We start from the raw sequence: 17,207 nt of genomic DNA, 5'->3' as shown, positions 1-17,207 counted from the left end.
ATGCTTTACTCTCTTCTCTCAGGCCTCAAAGTTCTACGGCCTAATTGCACTGGCTAAGTTGAGAAAGTTAGCTTGTTAAATTCTAGGGCACATTTTTGTGTCTAGCATGGTGCATAACATTATAAGGTAGCAGGCTCCAACTCCACCTGCATGTTCATTTGGTTTTATTCTTTTCTTAAATGATTTACCCATATTCAGGTTGACCTATTTAATTGTTGTCATGTTTTCTGTCAGGAGAAATTATCTGTTGAATTACATCTTTCATGCAGGTTTTTACATTAATGTTTTGAAATCTACTGATGCAACTTTGACAACTGATCACTCTGGAGAAAGGATGTTGGTTGCATCAATGAGCAGCCTCATAAAAGATGTGAAAAACTGGGACCTATATAGGACCACAATGAGAACCTCACTATGGTATGTTCTTGCCAGGTTTAGTTCTTGTATTCTTGGTACTAACATAATATGTTACCGCCTTTCTGTCCTTGATTTCTTTCTGTAGTTAAGTTTATACTTTTCTAATTGTTTTGTCTCTACCACTTTTTTTGGCCAGAAGTCTGAAGTCTCTACCATTTTTATGCGTGAAAGTTTGATCATGTAATCTGATTTTTGTTTTTAGCCATTTAATATGCTCACATTTGGTCTTTGAGTGAAATAAAGATGAAATACTGATGATATTTGTAGGCCCGGAATATGCTCGCTTGTCTGGTAACTATGTAGGTTTGAAAGTTACAGCATTCATTGAGGTTAGAAATATGAGCATGAATGATGAGAAGCATAAGATTTCAATCAAATGTCAAAATTTAGAGTCACTTTCATCTTGCTGTTTTTAGTTATTTCGTTCTTTGAAACAATCTTGGAGACAGAAATAAAGAATTTGTCGTGTGGACTGGTTACAAAGAGAAAATACAGGCATGAATAATTCAAAGTGCATGTAATGTCCATTCTTAAGTTCTACATTTACTCTAACCTTTCTGTTTCTAGGTATGTCCTTTGCTACAATTATGGAGACAGGATGAAATTATGTTCAGGTTTTATCATCCGACATCCTTTTCTTGAGCACTGGAATTTCTTTAACATACTTGTGCTGGAAAATTTGTTGTTGATTACTTAATTGGTTTAACATCCACAAGGGCATTGCATGAAATGGTCGATCTTTTACTCTACTTCCATTCCAAGTTCATGGAGGATATACATGTTCGATTTTCCCACAGATTGGTTGATACTTGGTGTCGATATTAACATAGTTGAAAATGGCCTACCTTGTCCGTGAATTATTTGTCGATACTTGGTTTCTGATTTCTAAATGGATTGGTCACCATAAACTATTGTGATTGTTTGATTTTCCTTTGGATTACTGGGTTTTATATTCAAATTTGGCTCAAAAGGTTTTGCCCCAAGAACATCTTCCATGGTGTTTTAATGCTTGATTCATTGATATCAAAACTCTTCAATTTTGACACAAAGTTCCTTTGTGGCAAATGTTTTGGCTTAATGAATTGTCTTTTTTTTTCTTGAATTTTGTGCCACAGAGTGAATGACAACAAATCATGATTGTTGGAGCAATTCTTCCAGCTGCATAAGCAGATGCCGCAATACAAAATGCTACGGTAAAGATTTTCAGTAATAGTTTCTTTTGGTCATGTCTACGTGAGTTGCCATTTTCGTTTTTTCTTTGGGCGAGTTGTGCGATGGTATAGTTTGTTGCTTGCATGCTATGTTACTCGGACTTGCCAATGAATGTTGGACACATGCATTCGGTACGGAACATTAATTTTTTCTTTCGTAGATTTTTTTTCTCATATCCGTGGAGATTGAATCTTTAAATATTTATTTTTATTTATTTAAATTTTAAAATATTTACTTTCACTCAATTAAATCTTCAATTGAACAAAAATAATTAAACATTTTTCTTCTAAAAAAGGGTTCAATTAGTAAAAATAAAATTTTGAGAGTTTAATTAATTGTAAAAAGAAAAAGATAAAAATTTAAATAATTATTAAATTTTAATTCAAAAGTGCTTTTAACCTTTTCACAAAAAAATTATAGTTGAAAGGCTCCAACGCAAAACCTAATGGCAAGGCTTGATCATATTTTTTTGGGTAATTAATATTGTCAATAATTTGAATTTATCTTAAGTCTAATAATTTTAGATTATATTTTTTAACCCCATTTTTTTATCTATTTAATTTTTTAATTTTATACATAAATTAAATTCATTAAATTACTTTTTTAAAAAATAAGAATAAAAACAAATTAAATAATTAATTGAATAAGTTAAATATTATTTTTTATATTAAAAATCAATATTTTAAAATAATTATCTTATTTAAAAGCCGTTCTTTATAAATTTTTTTTATGGCCAAAAACAAGTAAATTTTTAAAATTAGATATATAATATTAGTCCAAAACAAAAAGGGCATTCAATGGAGGCACGTCTGTCCCCATATAAAAATCCGTAGGCAGACCCGTACTTCTCTTTCTCAGTTCTTTCTAGGTATCTTCTTTTTTACTACTTGTTTCTTGTAACCTAAGTAAAGACGAAAGCAGGGTTTTTTGTTGGCCAAAAACGAAAGCGGAGTTCCTTGGAACAAAAGAAAATCAAACCCAAAAAAATTTACAGTTTCTTAGAGCATATAGAGAAAAGCCCTGTTCTTGATTACTCTGGTTATTTTTCTTTTGAAGTTGGTTTTTTCGAGTATGGGATTTGCTGGTGATCAAGATACAAAGGTGGGTTCATCTTTGTCTTTAGATTCCTGTAGAAAAAGGAAGAGACGTGATGGTTTATCTATTGCTGACACTCTCAAGCTCTGGAGTGAAAATCCTGAGGCCAAACAAGCCCGTAAAGCGCCTGCCAAGGGTTCGAAGAAGGGGTGCATGAAGGGGAAAGGAGGGCCTCAGAATCAGACTTGTAACTACAGAGGTGTTAGGCAGAGGACTTGGGGTAAATGGGTGGCTGAAATCCGAGCACCTAATCGAAGGAAGAGACTTTGGCTTGGTACTTTTTCTACTGCTTTGGATGCTGCTATGGCTTATGATGAAGCTGCCAGGACAATGTTTGGTGAAAAAGCGATCCTGAATATGCCTCATGTTTCAGATTCTGACTCTGTTGCAACTTCTTCGGTTTCACACCCGTTTTGGGGGGCTACTACTACTTGTGCTGGTTATGACTCCATGACTGTTGCATCAAGCAACTGTGAAACTTGTGACAAATATGTGGGTGCTGAAGGTGAAACAACTAGGATCAATCTGGAGTTTCCTGTTGATTCTGAAGCTCCATCGACAAGTGGTGCAATGAATTTGACAGTGAATGAAGAAGCACAAGGCGTGAGCGATGCCAAGGAGGCAAACCCACAAGATGAGTGTATGAAGGAGACAGATTATAGCTGCCTTGATGGATTGAAGTTCTTTGATGATATTCCAGTGGATTTTGCAGGGCAGAGTGGCTGGTATGATGGATTTTATAATGAGGAGGAGGCTTTTAATATAGATGAACTTTGCGTTAACGTGAATCAGAGCTGGATATACAATTGGTAATGGGGCAATTATCCCACGGAAAATCCTGTATCTTTTGGTAGTTTTGGTAATTATTACAAAGTTCAACAAATTTTCTACTTGTCTCAATTATTGCACGAGTAGTTCATTTTTTAAGAAATTTATAATTTTTTTGTTCAAAAAATCTTAGAGCTGTAGCGGATCCAGATATTGTAATATCAGGTTGAAAAGTGTTTATAATCAAAGCCTAAACAGACAAAGCTTTCAATTTCGTAAACTTCGATGAATTATTTGTTAATATATTAAATTTTTATTCATGTATTAAATTTAATAAATAATTCTAAATAATATTTTTATATTTATTTATTAAATAAATTAAATACGAATAAAGATCTATTTAATTTGATTATGTTTGTAAATAAATTTATTTAAAATTTATTTAAAATTCGTTCATTTATTATTTATTTACTGTTTATTTATAATAATATTAATAAAATTATATTTTTACTTTTTACCTTAATCTTGTTCTAAAATTCTTTTATATTTATTTGTTTAAGTTTATTTAATTATATTCATATATTATTCATGAATATATTCATTTATAAATATTTACGAACATGTACATTTAATATTAACAAATGAATTCGTCTAACTTAATTGAACGAATATAAATCAAATGCGAACTTATTATTTAAACGAACGAACATAATCAAATAAAATAATTTTTTTAACAAATATAAATTGAACATGAAAATACTAAAAATAAACAAATAAATCACAAATATATATTCGTTCATTCATATTCGATTCGTTTCCAGCACTACATAAATATTTTACTTCGTTTCGAGCACTACATAAATATTTTACTATATCAACAAAAACTGATCGATTATATGCCATTAAACAGTCAGTGTCGATCCCAACTAAGTGTTTACTCTCCTTTCCACCACTTCAACCCCATCCCTTCACCACAAGCTGGCCTCTTACAAATGGATTGGCGAGAAAAACCTGTGGTGTGAGTGACATTACCCTATCTGTTTGTTAGCCGTGTACTTACCTATGATGTACGACATGTAACTTTGTGCAGAAACTGAAACCCGCAATGCACTACTTATATTAGAGATGCAAAATACATTGCAAGGCTTCATACCGTATATCTTACTGCCGCCTGGAACGCGTCTCACCATGAAACATTGTGTTTGATTTCAGCATCTTCTTTGCCAAATTACGAATATCTTCTCGGCTGGATTCCATTGATATCCGTCGTACCTCTTGTAATCCTCCACTGGATGTAAAATCCTCAGCATTGTCCTCTGCAAGAGGCAGCAGATTGGGTTATCCTAAAAGTGGCTGATAAGTGTCATCAATGAAAATTGGCCAAACATTCAGTCTAGAATCAAAGAATTATAAAGGCTCGACTTTGGGAGTCTAAGAGGGATAGTGGAATACAGATGATTACCACCAGCATATTTCACAATGGAATCAGATTTTACTAAGTACATGTTCTGTCGCAGATTTCACATTAGCTCAAAATATCTAAAGTACATCAGAATCAAAATGTTGCCCCGCATAGAATTCACAACCCTAGAACTTTGTTTACCATTTTGTGCTAAATGACAAAGGGCCAGCTCAACGTGACGTCTTGTTGAAGCTGATGCAATGTTACAGTTGGCAATCAACCATTCAAATGCACCATCTTCCATTAGAAGTGAACGGCCTTTGCGATGTCCTGCAGCAACCGAAGTTCATTATAATCATGAGAGATGATGACCTACATAGAATATCTACTTCATACAAGGACATGGATGAACCTTGAACAATTGCTCGGGATTCGCATTTAGCAAAGTTAGCCATTCCTCTAGCAACCTGGGCAACCACATCACTGTTCCCTGATCTAACCATTCCCAACAATGCCTTGATGCCTCCATCTTCTGTCAGCATTGTGTGTAATTTTTCTGTTGAACAATATAACATCCAAATTGAACATAAATCCACCTGATGATTAACTTCCCTTTTCAGTAAGATCAGTTTCTTAATTTGGATCAGGTATATTGTGAAACATACGGATGCTTAAAAGCATTTCATGATCTAAGAAGATGGATTCCACGGTCAAAGAACTACATTTGAACAAATGGATACTAACCTAGGTGGCACCAACCAGTCAGTTAAAGCCTCGGCTCTAGGCAAAGGTCAAATATTCGAACAAGCAAACCTTTGTAACAGTGCACACTAACTTACCAACAATCCCTATACTCCATCCCAATTCCCTCCCATTCCCATCCTCTTCTCTTTGCCCAAAAAAGAATTTTACCAGTGCACCAGATAAAGGAAAGAGGCTTACCATTTCCACATAAATTGGCAAGTGCACCAGCTACCATTCTAAGAGTTTGTGGATCGTCTGTTTTGGAAGCTGTCTTTGCTAGTAACTGAGCACCTCGTCTGCTCATTATTAGACCTTGATTCATCTCTGAGGACAATTTGAAAATAAATTAATGTAGCGAGTCTTTGATACATTATGGAGGAGTTAAAGGTAGTTATTGATTAAATGACACATGTTAAATTCGTTTTACCATTTCCATTTCAAATAACTAGTTTAAAGCATTTCAACATGGAGATAATGCATCAATGAGATTATGGTCAGAATTTTCCTCAGCAACTGTAAATTTGGAGTGGAAAACTATATTTATTCGAATATTCAAATATGTTATACTTGTTTTCATAAGCCTCACCTTTCAACTATATTGACATATTCCAATCATCAGAAATACATGATACAGCAAGTTAATTCTATTTTCTAAAAAATATAAATTTCTACCCAGTCTTTATTAAACTTAATCACATAATGGGAGCTAAAATCAATCACTAATCATAAATCCACATTCAAACACGACAACGATTGAGGACCAGTATTTCAGGACTTAATCCACATGCAACTTACTAGTTTTCTTTTTTCTTTTTTTGCTAAATGTTTTTAACTACTAATTGAAAGTTTTGTTTATCCTTAAAGGAATCAGGATATACCAGATTCGCCTGATAATTTTTTTTTTTAAAGATATTTCCAGGAATGAAAGTGGTGATGCCCAGTTCACAACACGAAAAAAGAGTATTATATTTTGCTGACATAGTTCCAATATTATGGGCCATTAAAAATAGAAGAAATCATGACTATTAACAGCTTTGCATGGACTAGATATGTATGTGTGCTAATTCTTCATATGACAATGCATTGCCATCTATTAAAGTAATATATGTACATATATGTATGGAACTTTTTGGATAAAGGGAAGGAGATTGAATCCATCATAGATAACCATTAGCCAGATTCAGAGTGCATAACATGCCAAGGGAAGATAGGGAGTCAGAATTACCATTCATTGCCAAATTGGCAATGGCCCCGGAAGCCACTCTGAGTATAGTAGCATTTTGAGATAGTCTCAACATTGAAAGCAGAGCATCTAGACCACCTTCTTCCACAATCTTCTCCTGATTAACATCTGCAGAATATAAAACCTTAATCAATACCAAGTGTTCAACCAGAGGGAGATAACGTAAACTTTCAAAGCAAAGAAGGAAGAAAGAATGTAGAGATGGAAAAAGAGACAGGAAAATAGCTGGGTAGTAAAATGAATTCAAAAACACAAAATCCATCATAAGATTGTCCAAACATGGTGGAAAAGAATGCGACAATTTATTTAAATCCAATCAGAAGGCATATTGTACTCCACCTTCAGCAGCAAGATTGGCTATCACTTTCATAGCATGGATTTGCACATCTGAGTCTTCAGAAGCTAACAATTGTATTATCTTTTGAATGCCAACTGAATTTAAGAACCAAAATCATGTAAATCAAGATTTCTCATTGATTAGGAGAAATATTTTGATAATATAAGGTTTTATTAAAGCAGAAGTTTTGCCTTCTTCACATATCTTTGCAACTGTAGCTCTCTGAGCAGATTGTGTTTCCCTTAATGGGCCTGCCTTATTGAGACTCACTGAGGTCCCAAACACTGAACTTTCTCTGATATTTTCCTTCATATATGATTTCTTGTCCTGCGGAACATGATAGAGTAAGACCATAAAGCAATAATAATGAATGCAAAGTAGAAAACATACAAACAACGTACCTCAAATTCTTTATCACCTTCAGGTGCACTTTTTTTAAGCTTTACCAGCTCATGTTCAATAGTCTTCCTCTGCTTCTCTTCTGCTGACAGTTTTTCTTTCACAGCATAAAGCTCTTCAGTAATTGTTTCCTATACAATACCAATTTATTTGGGGGAAAAAAGCATTAAGGGTAAAAGTAAAACTTCAGGTAGCAACCAACATTGACAGTTCCTCTAGTTCGGAACTGCTGGATGCCCGCAGTGCGAACAAACTGGAACTAAAAGTTACATGCGCAGGCATGTGCATACATATGCATGCATGCACACCAATCATACCTTCTCTTGAATCTGATCTTTAAGTTCTGCTTTCAGGGATTTTAGTTCATTTATAGTAGATTCATGCATCTGATACATTTCTTGTAACTTCAATCTCAGTTCACTGATTTCTTCCTGCTCCTGGATAACACAAGAAAACAAGGGAATAGTGCATAAAAGTGTTCAGAGAGTAAGTGAATCACTTCTAACAAAGCCAATAAATCATCTGCGGCAGATTAATGGAAGGAAAAGAAATTTCAGGAAAGTTTAACTGCTCAAAAAGACTAGACTGCTATTACATGCAACAAAGACAACGAGATAAATTTGTACAATTTACAATGGCATGAAGTCTCTGACTCTCTCACAGGGCCAAAAATATATCTGTGAATCTATGTTGTCTAATACACACAGCAACTACTGAGGTTTCAGGTAAAAAAATAGCTGGCCAAACTGGGAACATATCATGTCTTTTTAATCATGCTCTATTATATTACATCCTAATGACTAAAGAAAAGTTTCAGCTCTAGACATGGGGACTCTGATTGAAGAGTGTTCTAAAGTGGGGGTGAAAAATGAGCCACACCATACAGATTGAAGATTTCAGAATGAGAGCAAACGAACAATAAAACTGCTAGCAAGTCTTCTTTGAAATTTCATATATTCAGAAACAGAAATCCTTATAACCATATATTGCCAAAAGTTAAGATGCCTCAATTTTCCTAAATATATTTATAACTAGCATGGAGACATCAAATTCATTAGGAACTGCAACTTATGCAACAATTTTCATGTTACAAGGCCACTACATGCAATTAAGGAAATTTTTAAAATTATTTTCCAGAAGATATTGTAGGGAAAAGGCTTATTTCCATGGAAAATCAATAGAATATCCTCTTTATTAATTCCCTATTCACAGACATGCTCCCAAATTTTTTCTGTGTGAATGAAAGACGAAGCAATCATGCCCATAAGTTCTTTTGGAATCAATTTTACCAAGATAAAGGTTATCTACACAGTATCAATCAAACACTCAACTCTTCAATTCCTATTAAAGCACTATGGGCTCCTTTAGTTCTTATAGAACATCAGATTGACTAATATAATTGTTAAAAAAAATAAAACATAAAACAATGACGATAAAATGAAATAAAAATAACCAGGCCTGGGAAGGGAAGAGAATAAGAAGAATTTTTTTGTTATAGCAAATGGATGTAAGGATCTATTTAAAAAAAAAACAAAAAACAAAAAAACAAAAAGATGATCTCACATTTCACTTATCAAAATTTGTGGGAGAAGCTTAACCTGCATCGAGTTTTGATAATCTGTCAGAAGATTGTTTGCCAAATGCAGTTGTTCTTGTGCACCTTCAAACCTGGTGTGCTCATCTTCTAATTGCTTTGTTAACTCCATTATTTTCTTTTCATACAGCTGAGTAGTGACAGCAAGAGCCTTCTGATATTTAGAATTCTCCATCTCATGTTGCTATTAGCAATAACAATATATAATTAGGGTTCCAATATAATCTTGCAAAATAGAACTCCTCCAGGAATCAGAGAAAAAATTAATAATAATTAACACAAAGAAGAGATGAAACAGATGGGAGGACCAGGGACCTTTTCCAATAATCAGCGGACAAACTACTAACCTGAATTAATTTTTTATGGTCACCTGATAGCTTTTTCATTGCATCTAACTCTTCTTTAGCACTTTCGGACCAGGCATGCTCAACTTCTAGCTGCTTGATCAACTCAGCTATCTTTTTCTCATACATCTGAGTGGTATCAGCCAGTAGTTTCTGGTATGTGGAATTTTCAAGCTGGTGTTGCTACTAACAGCCAAAAGAACGGCATAAATACTCTTGTTTTTTCAATAATTTAAAAAAAAGAAAAGAAAAAGCATAGATACACATGTAGAGAGGACAAAATGGGGAAGGGGGTTATATTGATTACAGAGTTACATACATGACCTATGTAGCTTAAGTTTAAACTAATAAAAAAGAATAATATTCTAAAATTATATTAATGCTTTTGTGACTATATTTTGCTCAATTGAGCATTTGGTTCCTTAGAATTAATATAGAGTGAAAGGTTTATCCATTTAAAAAGTTTAAGCATCCTGTCAACCAGAGCCCTCTAAGGCTGAAGCCATTGCATAAAGTACTTCAAGTCATAAGCATAAATTCAGGTGTAATTTTCTACCTTATAATCTATGTTCACCAACATGATAATTGGATCATATCTATACTCCAAATGAAATAGATTTGAACATTTAAGTGACATAAACCCCCTTAATTTGGTCTTTTTGATAACCTAGACCCAGCTATCTTTAAGAATACTCCTGTATTCTATTGATCTTTTTCCAAAAAGCATTTGATCTAAAAAGAAAGAGAGACTGTGAAACCTAAGCAGCAAGGTTTTAATTTTTAATGTTCAACATATGCACAAAAGGTTCCTAGAATTTCCCAAAGTTCCGTAAGATAAAGTAAAGGTCAAAATTAGGAATTGATGAATTAAAAAACATGGGACAAAATTTTATCATATATATATATATATATATATATGTATATGTGAGACGGTATAATAATGATTCGTTCCTAAATTAAAGCTGTTTGCACGCACCACAGATCAAGATTCTAGGTACAAAGACGAAGTAAGGCTACTGTTAAACCATAACATTATCAGAAAGGCTTTTATAGACTTAGAGATCCAGCAGAATGTTATCAGCAAGAAAACGTTTAGTTTATTAACCAAACAACGTAGAGACTCACTTGGATCATATAACCAAAAATACATAGAAAAACAACCACAGCAAGTTTTTATCAAAAAGAACTACCTTGCTTTGCTTTAAACTCATTTCTAAATTTGCAATTTTGTCTTGCATCAAAGAGTTATGATCTTTGTGGCAGTTTAATTCAGCTAAACTGTCTTTCATATCCAATTCCAAGCGAGTATTTTCCTTCTCTAAAAACTGCAAAAGAATATAGGATATTAGAAACTTAAAACAAAAAAAAAAAAACACTATACCAACATTTGGATGCACGTCAGATTCAAACTGGATAGGATGATAATGTGATTTTAAAAGATAGTGTTAGAAAAAACCAAGGAAACAAATTTCAGAGCAAGTATAAATTATAAGTAGAAAACAAAAGCAGGAGAAAAAACTACCTCAGACCTCGTGACTAGATTCTTTCTTGTCTCATAAAAAGAATCTTGACATTCCCGCAGTTGTTTTTCCAAATCATATTTGTCACTCTGCCTCAACTTCTGTTGCCTATCAATTTCTGCAATAAGATGGTCTACTTGAGCCTCAAGTTTCCGGCATAAACTTTCGTAATCAAACTCTTCTTTAAGCTTTACCACATTCACAATTTTCATTGCCTGCAGAAACAAGGTATTAGGCTGCCACATGAAAAAGATAATATAATATAAATAGAGTGCATTTTTTCATCAACATCTATGGTACAAGCATTTAGCTATAATGCAGAACAGATACATAAAGATACACAAATTCAGACACATAGATACATGCACACATAGGTGCATGTACATACATCAATCTTTCAATCTTGGATTGCTTTGCTGCTCCAACTATTTACGTGCTCAGTGGAAATTCACAAAACCATGAAGAATTCCAAGATTGAAATTTCCAGAATATTTGTCAGATGTATCAAAGTATAAGCAAGATTAAAATGCCATGGAAAAAAGAGAGAGAGAGAGAGAGGTTTGTCGAAAATTAAACAATAATATTGCATGAATTTGACAGCTGAATTCCTCCATTTTTAAATTGCAATATTCTTCATAAACTCACCCTCTGCCCAAACATTATTGTGCTAGTGGTCTCTGCATGATGCCGTGAAGATGGCCCAATTGTTATTATAAGTGAAGTCCTTGCAGAGCCTAATCATTGACAGATGAATCTCATAAGAATATTAGAAGATCAAACCAACAAGCATATTAGGATAAAATGACTAACAAGGCATGCAGAATGTGCTTACTTAATCTAAACATTAGTGTCCTTTCGCTGTCCGTATTGAAATCCATAAATTAGAATATAGAGGAACATATCAAGGCATAAACTTATTAATTAAGAAAAGCTATATGTATACCATTAAAATACTATAGAAAACCATAGAAACAGTGATATTAATGTGACAGATGATAGACATCACCGATAGACTGTCCTATTCCAAAAACTTCATGTTCTGATAAAGGTATTGCAAGAAATAAAACGACAAACCATAAAGTAAAGAGTTCCATACTAACCTCCAAAAGAATCACGAAGCAATCTTGTAAGTTTAGAATCCCTTATAGGTATATGCGGACTGTTCTCAGCTAATGCATTTATGCATTTCCCCAGCGAAGTAAGAGAGAGATTAATAAACTTAGCCTCTTCAAGCAATAGGCCTTCACTGCCTACAACATGGGTAAAGAGTTATGCAAGTTTTTGAAGGATGATTTGATAAAACAATGCTCCTATTTTCAGTTGTTTATCACTCAAAGAAACAAGAAACTTTGGGAACCAGTTATATAAAATTTTTAGTCTAGTAAGAAAAATACACAAGACAGAGTAGAAGACACTGTGCAAAATCAAACAAAAAAATTAAAGCCAAAGAAGTGCTTGAAGTATGCATTTAATCCTCTTAAGCGTAAATATCAACCACCAAGAACATACCAGATTTGTCCAATCTTTCAGACCCTGCAAGATCCACTATCAGCAACTTGCTTTTCCTAACGACGGGTAAATTGCTTTTTGTTTTCTTATCTTGAGAGCTAATATCATCTTCCACTTTTTCAGGGACAGACCTCCGGATATAAACCTGCCAGATAAATGAGTTTAGGATCCTTTTTGTACTTTTTCTTAACCTTTTTCCCTTTTTTTGTTATTCACACTAAAAACATTGTTAAAATAGTTACTGAAAATTTAAAGGCCAGCATTAATTGAGAGAGTACAAACTTCTAATGCACACTTACCATTAGAATTGCATGGCTACGAGAAGATTCTGTATTTAGCTTTGTATTAGCTGCATGACGATTAGCCTCACCAATTTGAAGTAGCTCTAGAAAATGATCTAGATCTCGAACTTTAACTGTAATAGCACCAGGCAATGACACTTCCCCAGTCTTGGGGTCCTCATTAATAGGGATATTTGTCTTTTCTGGTGCGAGCAAATCTTGTATAGATTCCATATACAACTGGATTAAAAAAATTTTAAAAAAAAAGCCACTAAATCAAAAAGAGCGATCATTCATCTGAAAAATGATATTGGAATAAATGAAGTGAACACATCAAATAATAGTTTCTCTCTATATCACTAGTATTTGATTGTTTTCATTCTGCATAACTTCCATTTGGCTAAAATTCAACTCAAAAGTCAAAACAACAAAACCGAACCATGCTCATCAAGGAGATAAACATCCAGTGATACATTTAACTCAAAACTAATATACAGCAATAGCTTGAGGAAGAAAACACACCTCAATGGTTAAATTTAATCTAGAATCATGACACAAGTGCCTATAAACAAACAACCCTAAGTCACAAAAGAACGTAATATCAATATTACCTGCAAATAGGAGACTTCCACAGTGTCAGAAGCAATGGATATGTTGGCCATTATGTCCTCTAGAGCTCTAACCATAATACCACGTTCAGATGCATCATCTTTACCAAGCCTGCCAAGTGTAAAAGTTTTGCCAGTGCCTGTTTGACCATAAGCCATAACTGTCCCATTATAACCACTCAATACACTCTGCAAAAACATATCAAAGTCAACCAAAAAGATTAAATATCAAATCATACTTGAAATCAAACAATCTAAGGAGGCCATGATGGCTTCGAAGTTACCAATTATAAACTGAAAATGCATGCATATACACATACATATTAGGGGGATTAAGTCATATGCATGGAGCATTTAAGAATGAACATGCAACTGATATCAGCCAACAAGATCAGTATCCAGTTAAATCCACAAGTTAGAAAGAAGTCTACCACTTAAGACATTTCTCTCTCACCTCGACTACAGGTTTTGCTACGACCTCATAAACACGCTTCTGAGAAGCAGTTTCTGTGAATACTTCGTCAAATTTGTAAGATTCAGAACTCCAGTTGTTTTTTCGCAACTTTAACCGCTTCAGCTACATTGTATAGAAAAAAGAAAAAAAAAAAAAAAAAGATCAATTTAAGATTCTGGTGGATGCACAACATAGGGTGTCCAGAGTATTTCAAAAACAAGAAAAATGTGGCAGGGTAGGGTCCAACTTACTTATGATAAAACCATGAAATCATGCTATGAACCAGAAGTAAACATGCTTTGATAATTTACAACAACTAGAAAAAAGCCTCAGGAATTTTGTTAATAGGCCTATAAATTACCTCTGGCTGCAATTCAACACAGTCAGCAAAATCAGCATCTGAAAGAAGATCCTCAGCATTTCTTGGTCGAAGTCTGACAGCAACTCTCACCCTTCCAGGATCTGTGAACCAAGTTCAGAATGAAGGATATTTAGAAGAGATATTTTACACAAGCATAAGAGCAACAAATTAATAAACAGTCATTATTATCATTCCACAAAAGTCAAAATGAAACTCAATAATAAACTCATTTTAAGCAAGCCAAAAACAAACCTTCATTCAGAAACAAGTAAAATAACCAAAAAAATGAAAGTTCAGTATACAAAATACAGCAAAAACAAAAACAAAGAAAGAGAAAGAGAAAGAGGGGAAAAAACCATTTTCATCATCAAATTCCGTGGAGTGAGAACGAGAAGTTGGAGTAACTGAACGTCTGGAAGAAGAAGAAGAGGGAGGAGGTTTGGTATCCTTTGAGCGAAGAGACTGTTGCCCATTATTTAAACTTCTCGTTAATGAATTCCCACCATGGCTAAGACCTTGTTGCTGTTGGCTAATTCTTTGCCTTTCAGCCCTTTGTGCCGGTCTCAAACCAGAACTCGTCGTAGCCATTGTCAGTGTGAAAAGAAGAAAAAGAAGAAAATCTGAAACTGGATTTGGCTAAAAAAAAGTTGGTTCTTAAAGAAATTGAGTAAATGGGTACTTTAGAAAGAACAAAACCCAAAAAGAAAAAGACAGTTTTTTTTTTCCTTTTGTTTTGACAAGTTCTTGTTTGCAGGGCAGTTGAGGCCGGCACGATACCAGAGAAAGAAACACTAAATGAAAAGAGAAATGGGGGTTCCCGCGTTATTGGGTGGTGTTGAGAAGTGGGTAGTTTGTTCTGTTTGATGTGAAAACGTCAATGGAATAGGGGCCGGCAGCAAAGCACTCAGCAGATTCAAATGGCTTTAAGGAAATCTTGTTTGTTTCAAAAGAGGGTGTGTCACCATTGTTCTTACCTTTTCAACTTTTAAAAAGCTTTGATTTTGAGAGCTACCCTCTCACCAAAAAAAAAAAAAAAAGCAATAAGCCTTTTTGATTAGCAGCAATTCCAAGGCATCCTTTCTATAGCACATCTTACTTTCTTCAATCAAAATATTCCAACAAAAATTTAAATCATTAAATTAACTTCATTTCAATGTCATTGTTGCTATAAGTGCTTAATATACAATTCAAATGATAAATTGAAAATGAAAAAAAAAATTGTGGTATATCCTCACAATAAAATTGGAAATTTAATACACAACAAATTAATATAATTAATTATTTGTCTATAGTAAATTTTCATTGAAAGTTCTTTTCTTTCCCTACCATCTTCATGCATGGGTGAGATATTTTTGTTCATTTTGGCCCATTAATCAAACCCTTAATAGCTGCGGGTTCCACCCTGCATGTGAGCTCATGGCTCCTTCCATATCTTTTCATTGAATATTTGATATCTGTAGTTGTTTTTTAAATTTGATATTTTAAATATTTATATTATATCTTATATAAAAATTATGTATAATAATTTATATCGATATAAAAAAATGTAATATATTTTTTAAATTATTTAAATTTAAAAGACTCGAATTCAAAATAATTTAAATTTAAATAATTAAATTCAAAATTTTTTTTCATACAATCCAAAACTAAATTGGTATGATTGCCACCTCTATTAATTTTAAATATCGAATACTTTAGTATATTAAAATTAATGGGAAAATAATCATGAATTTCAACAAATATCGAAACTTATTTGTGAAGCAACCCTTTGTCATTTCATAAGTATCATTCTATTTATCTTTAAATTTGAATTTCAAATTTTTAAGATAAAGTCTTAACCGTTAATTGTTGCGCTGTTTCCTTAAGAGGAATCAAACAATTTATGGAAGATAGACTCACCACAAAATTGTTGGCATTACTGTCTGCCGCATTGATTGAATCCATAAATTCATAGGGCAATAATTAATGAAATTAATCTTCGTAACAAAAACCAATGATTTATTATTATTATTATTATTATTATTAGATTTCTTTCATTATTTTTCTGTAATGTACTTTTTTAATATATTCATTAACACTATTTATAAGTATCTTTTTTATAAAAAATTGTAATCTAGCAATAAAAAATTATCAATAAAAATTTTAAATTTAAATTAATTATATGCATATTTTAAATATATTTATATGAATTAATTAAATTAAATTAAAATTTTTACAATGTGTTTATAAATAGATCTTAGAGCCAAACCCATATTATATTTGACTGTTTTGACGACTTGTTTCTTTCTGCAGACGGTTGCCGGAACCCAACAATGAATGTGCGTTACATCTTAGAAGACAGCAGTAGCTCCACTTGTTTTGTCGTTTTCTATTGACACAGACATTTCACTCTTTGAATTCAACAAGTGTGTTTCATTCATCGGTCATCTCTGGACAAAACCTTGTAAAATACGGTTGTCTCTTGTCTCTTTTACTCAAATCTCAAAAAAGCTGGCCCTTTCTTTTTTTGTTATTATATTAAAAGCTTTTCAATAGGTTTTAAATTATTCATATCCTACTTGATCATAAACAATGTCGCTCCATTTGAAAGATTTAACGTGGAAACTTAACGTTTTATGTGTATAAATCTTCGTACGTAAAGAGAGAAATGACGTAATTTGTTCTTGATTTTTTTTTTGGGGGGGGGGGGGGCGCTAAATTTGACAAATTTGAAGGAGAAGTTCAATCTTGTACCTTAAATACAGCCATCCAAAGGAGGACCATATATAATTCACCTTTTTTTCTACCAAAGGAGCAGTTATATATAGAGTTGTTGAGCTATTTATAGGTCCGGTGAGAGCAAGATTTGTTGAAAGTTGAGTTAGTAAACTTGCTAGACCTATCAAGGAAAAAGTAGACATTAGAGTTAGAACTTGGGGA

At 33.2% G+C, this 17,207-nt stretch overlaps 2 protein-coding genes across 3 annotated transcripts; one reads left to right on the top strand and one right to left on the bottom strand.

Annotated features, from left to right (window-relative positions):
- Positions 1-2,429: 2,429 nt before the first annotated feature.
- Positions 2,430-3,772, top strand: LOC111309859 (uncharacterized). Its single transcript, XM_022908858.2, has one exon. The coding sequence runs from the start codon at positions 2,701-2,703 to the stop codon at positions 3,535-3,537; it is 837 nt and encodes a 278-aa protein (XP_022764593.1). The 5' UTR covers positions 2,430-2,700; the 3' UTR covers positions 3,538-3,772.
- A 480-nt stretch (positions 3,773-4,252) lies between these two features.
- MRH2 (Armadillo/beta-catenin repeat family protein / kinesin motor family protein) lies at positions 4,253-15,248 on the bottom strand. Of its 2 annotated transcripts, XM_089748500.1 has the most exons (22): positions 14,645-15,248; positions 14,289-14,389; positions 13,928-14,050; positions 13,477-13,662; positions 12,884-13,105; positions 12,585-12,729; positions 12,176-12,325; positions 11,721-11,809; positions 11,078-11,290; positions 10,746-10,880; positions 9,559-9,738; positions 9,216-9,395; positions 7,935-8,054; positions 7,620-7,748; positions 7,410-7,545; positions 7,221-7,313; positions 6,864-6,989; positions 5,837-5,962; positions 5,307-5,450; positions 5,096-5,224; positions 4,646-4,808; positions 4,253-4,503 (listed from the first exon to the last, which is right to left on the bottom strand). In XM_089748500.1, exons 1-21 carry the CDS (start codon positions 14,874-14,876, stop codon positions 4,654-4,656), a joined length of 3,114 nt encoding a protein of 1,037 aa, XP_089604626.1. In that variant the 5' UTR covers positions 14,877-15,248; the 3' UTR covers positions 4,253-4,503; positions 4,646-4,653. The 2 variants fall into 2 exon arrangements, with proteins under 2 accessions (XP_089604626.1, XP_022765450.2); XM_022909715.2 differs by having other exon boundaries at positions 4,253-4,808.
- Between the last annotated feature and the right edge of the window lie 1,959 nt (positions 15,249-17,207).

The sequence above is a fragment of the Durio zibethinus genome, chromosome 19 (assembly GCF_047325235.1).
Source record: "Durio zibethinus cultivar Kanyao isolate XHJ-2024 chromosome 19, ASM4732523v1, whole genome shotgun sequence".
In the NCBI taxonomy this organism is placed as follows: domain Eukaryota; kingdom Viridiplantae; phylum Streptophyta; class Magnoliopsida; order Malvales; family Malvaceae; genus Durio; species Durio zibethinus.
The sequence above is the reverse complement of the archived record's forward strand: the minus strand, read 5'-3'. Positions and strand labels throughout refer to the sequence as shown.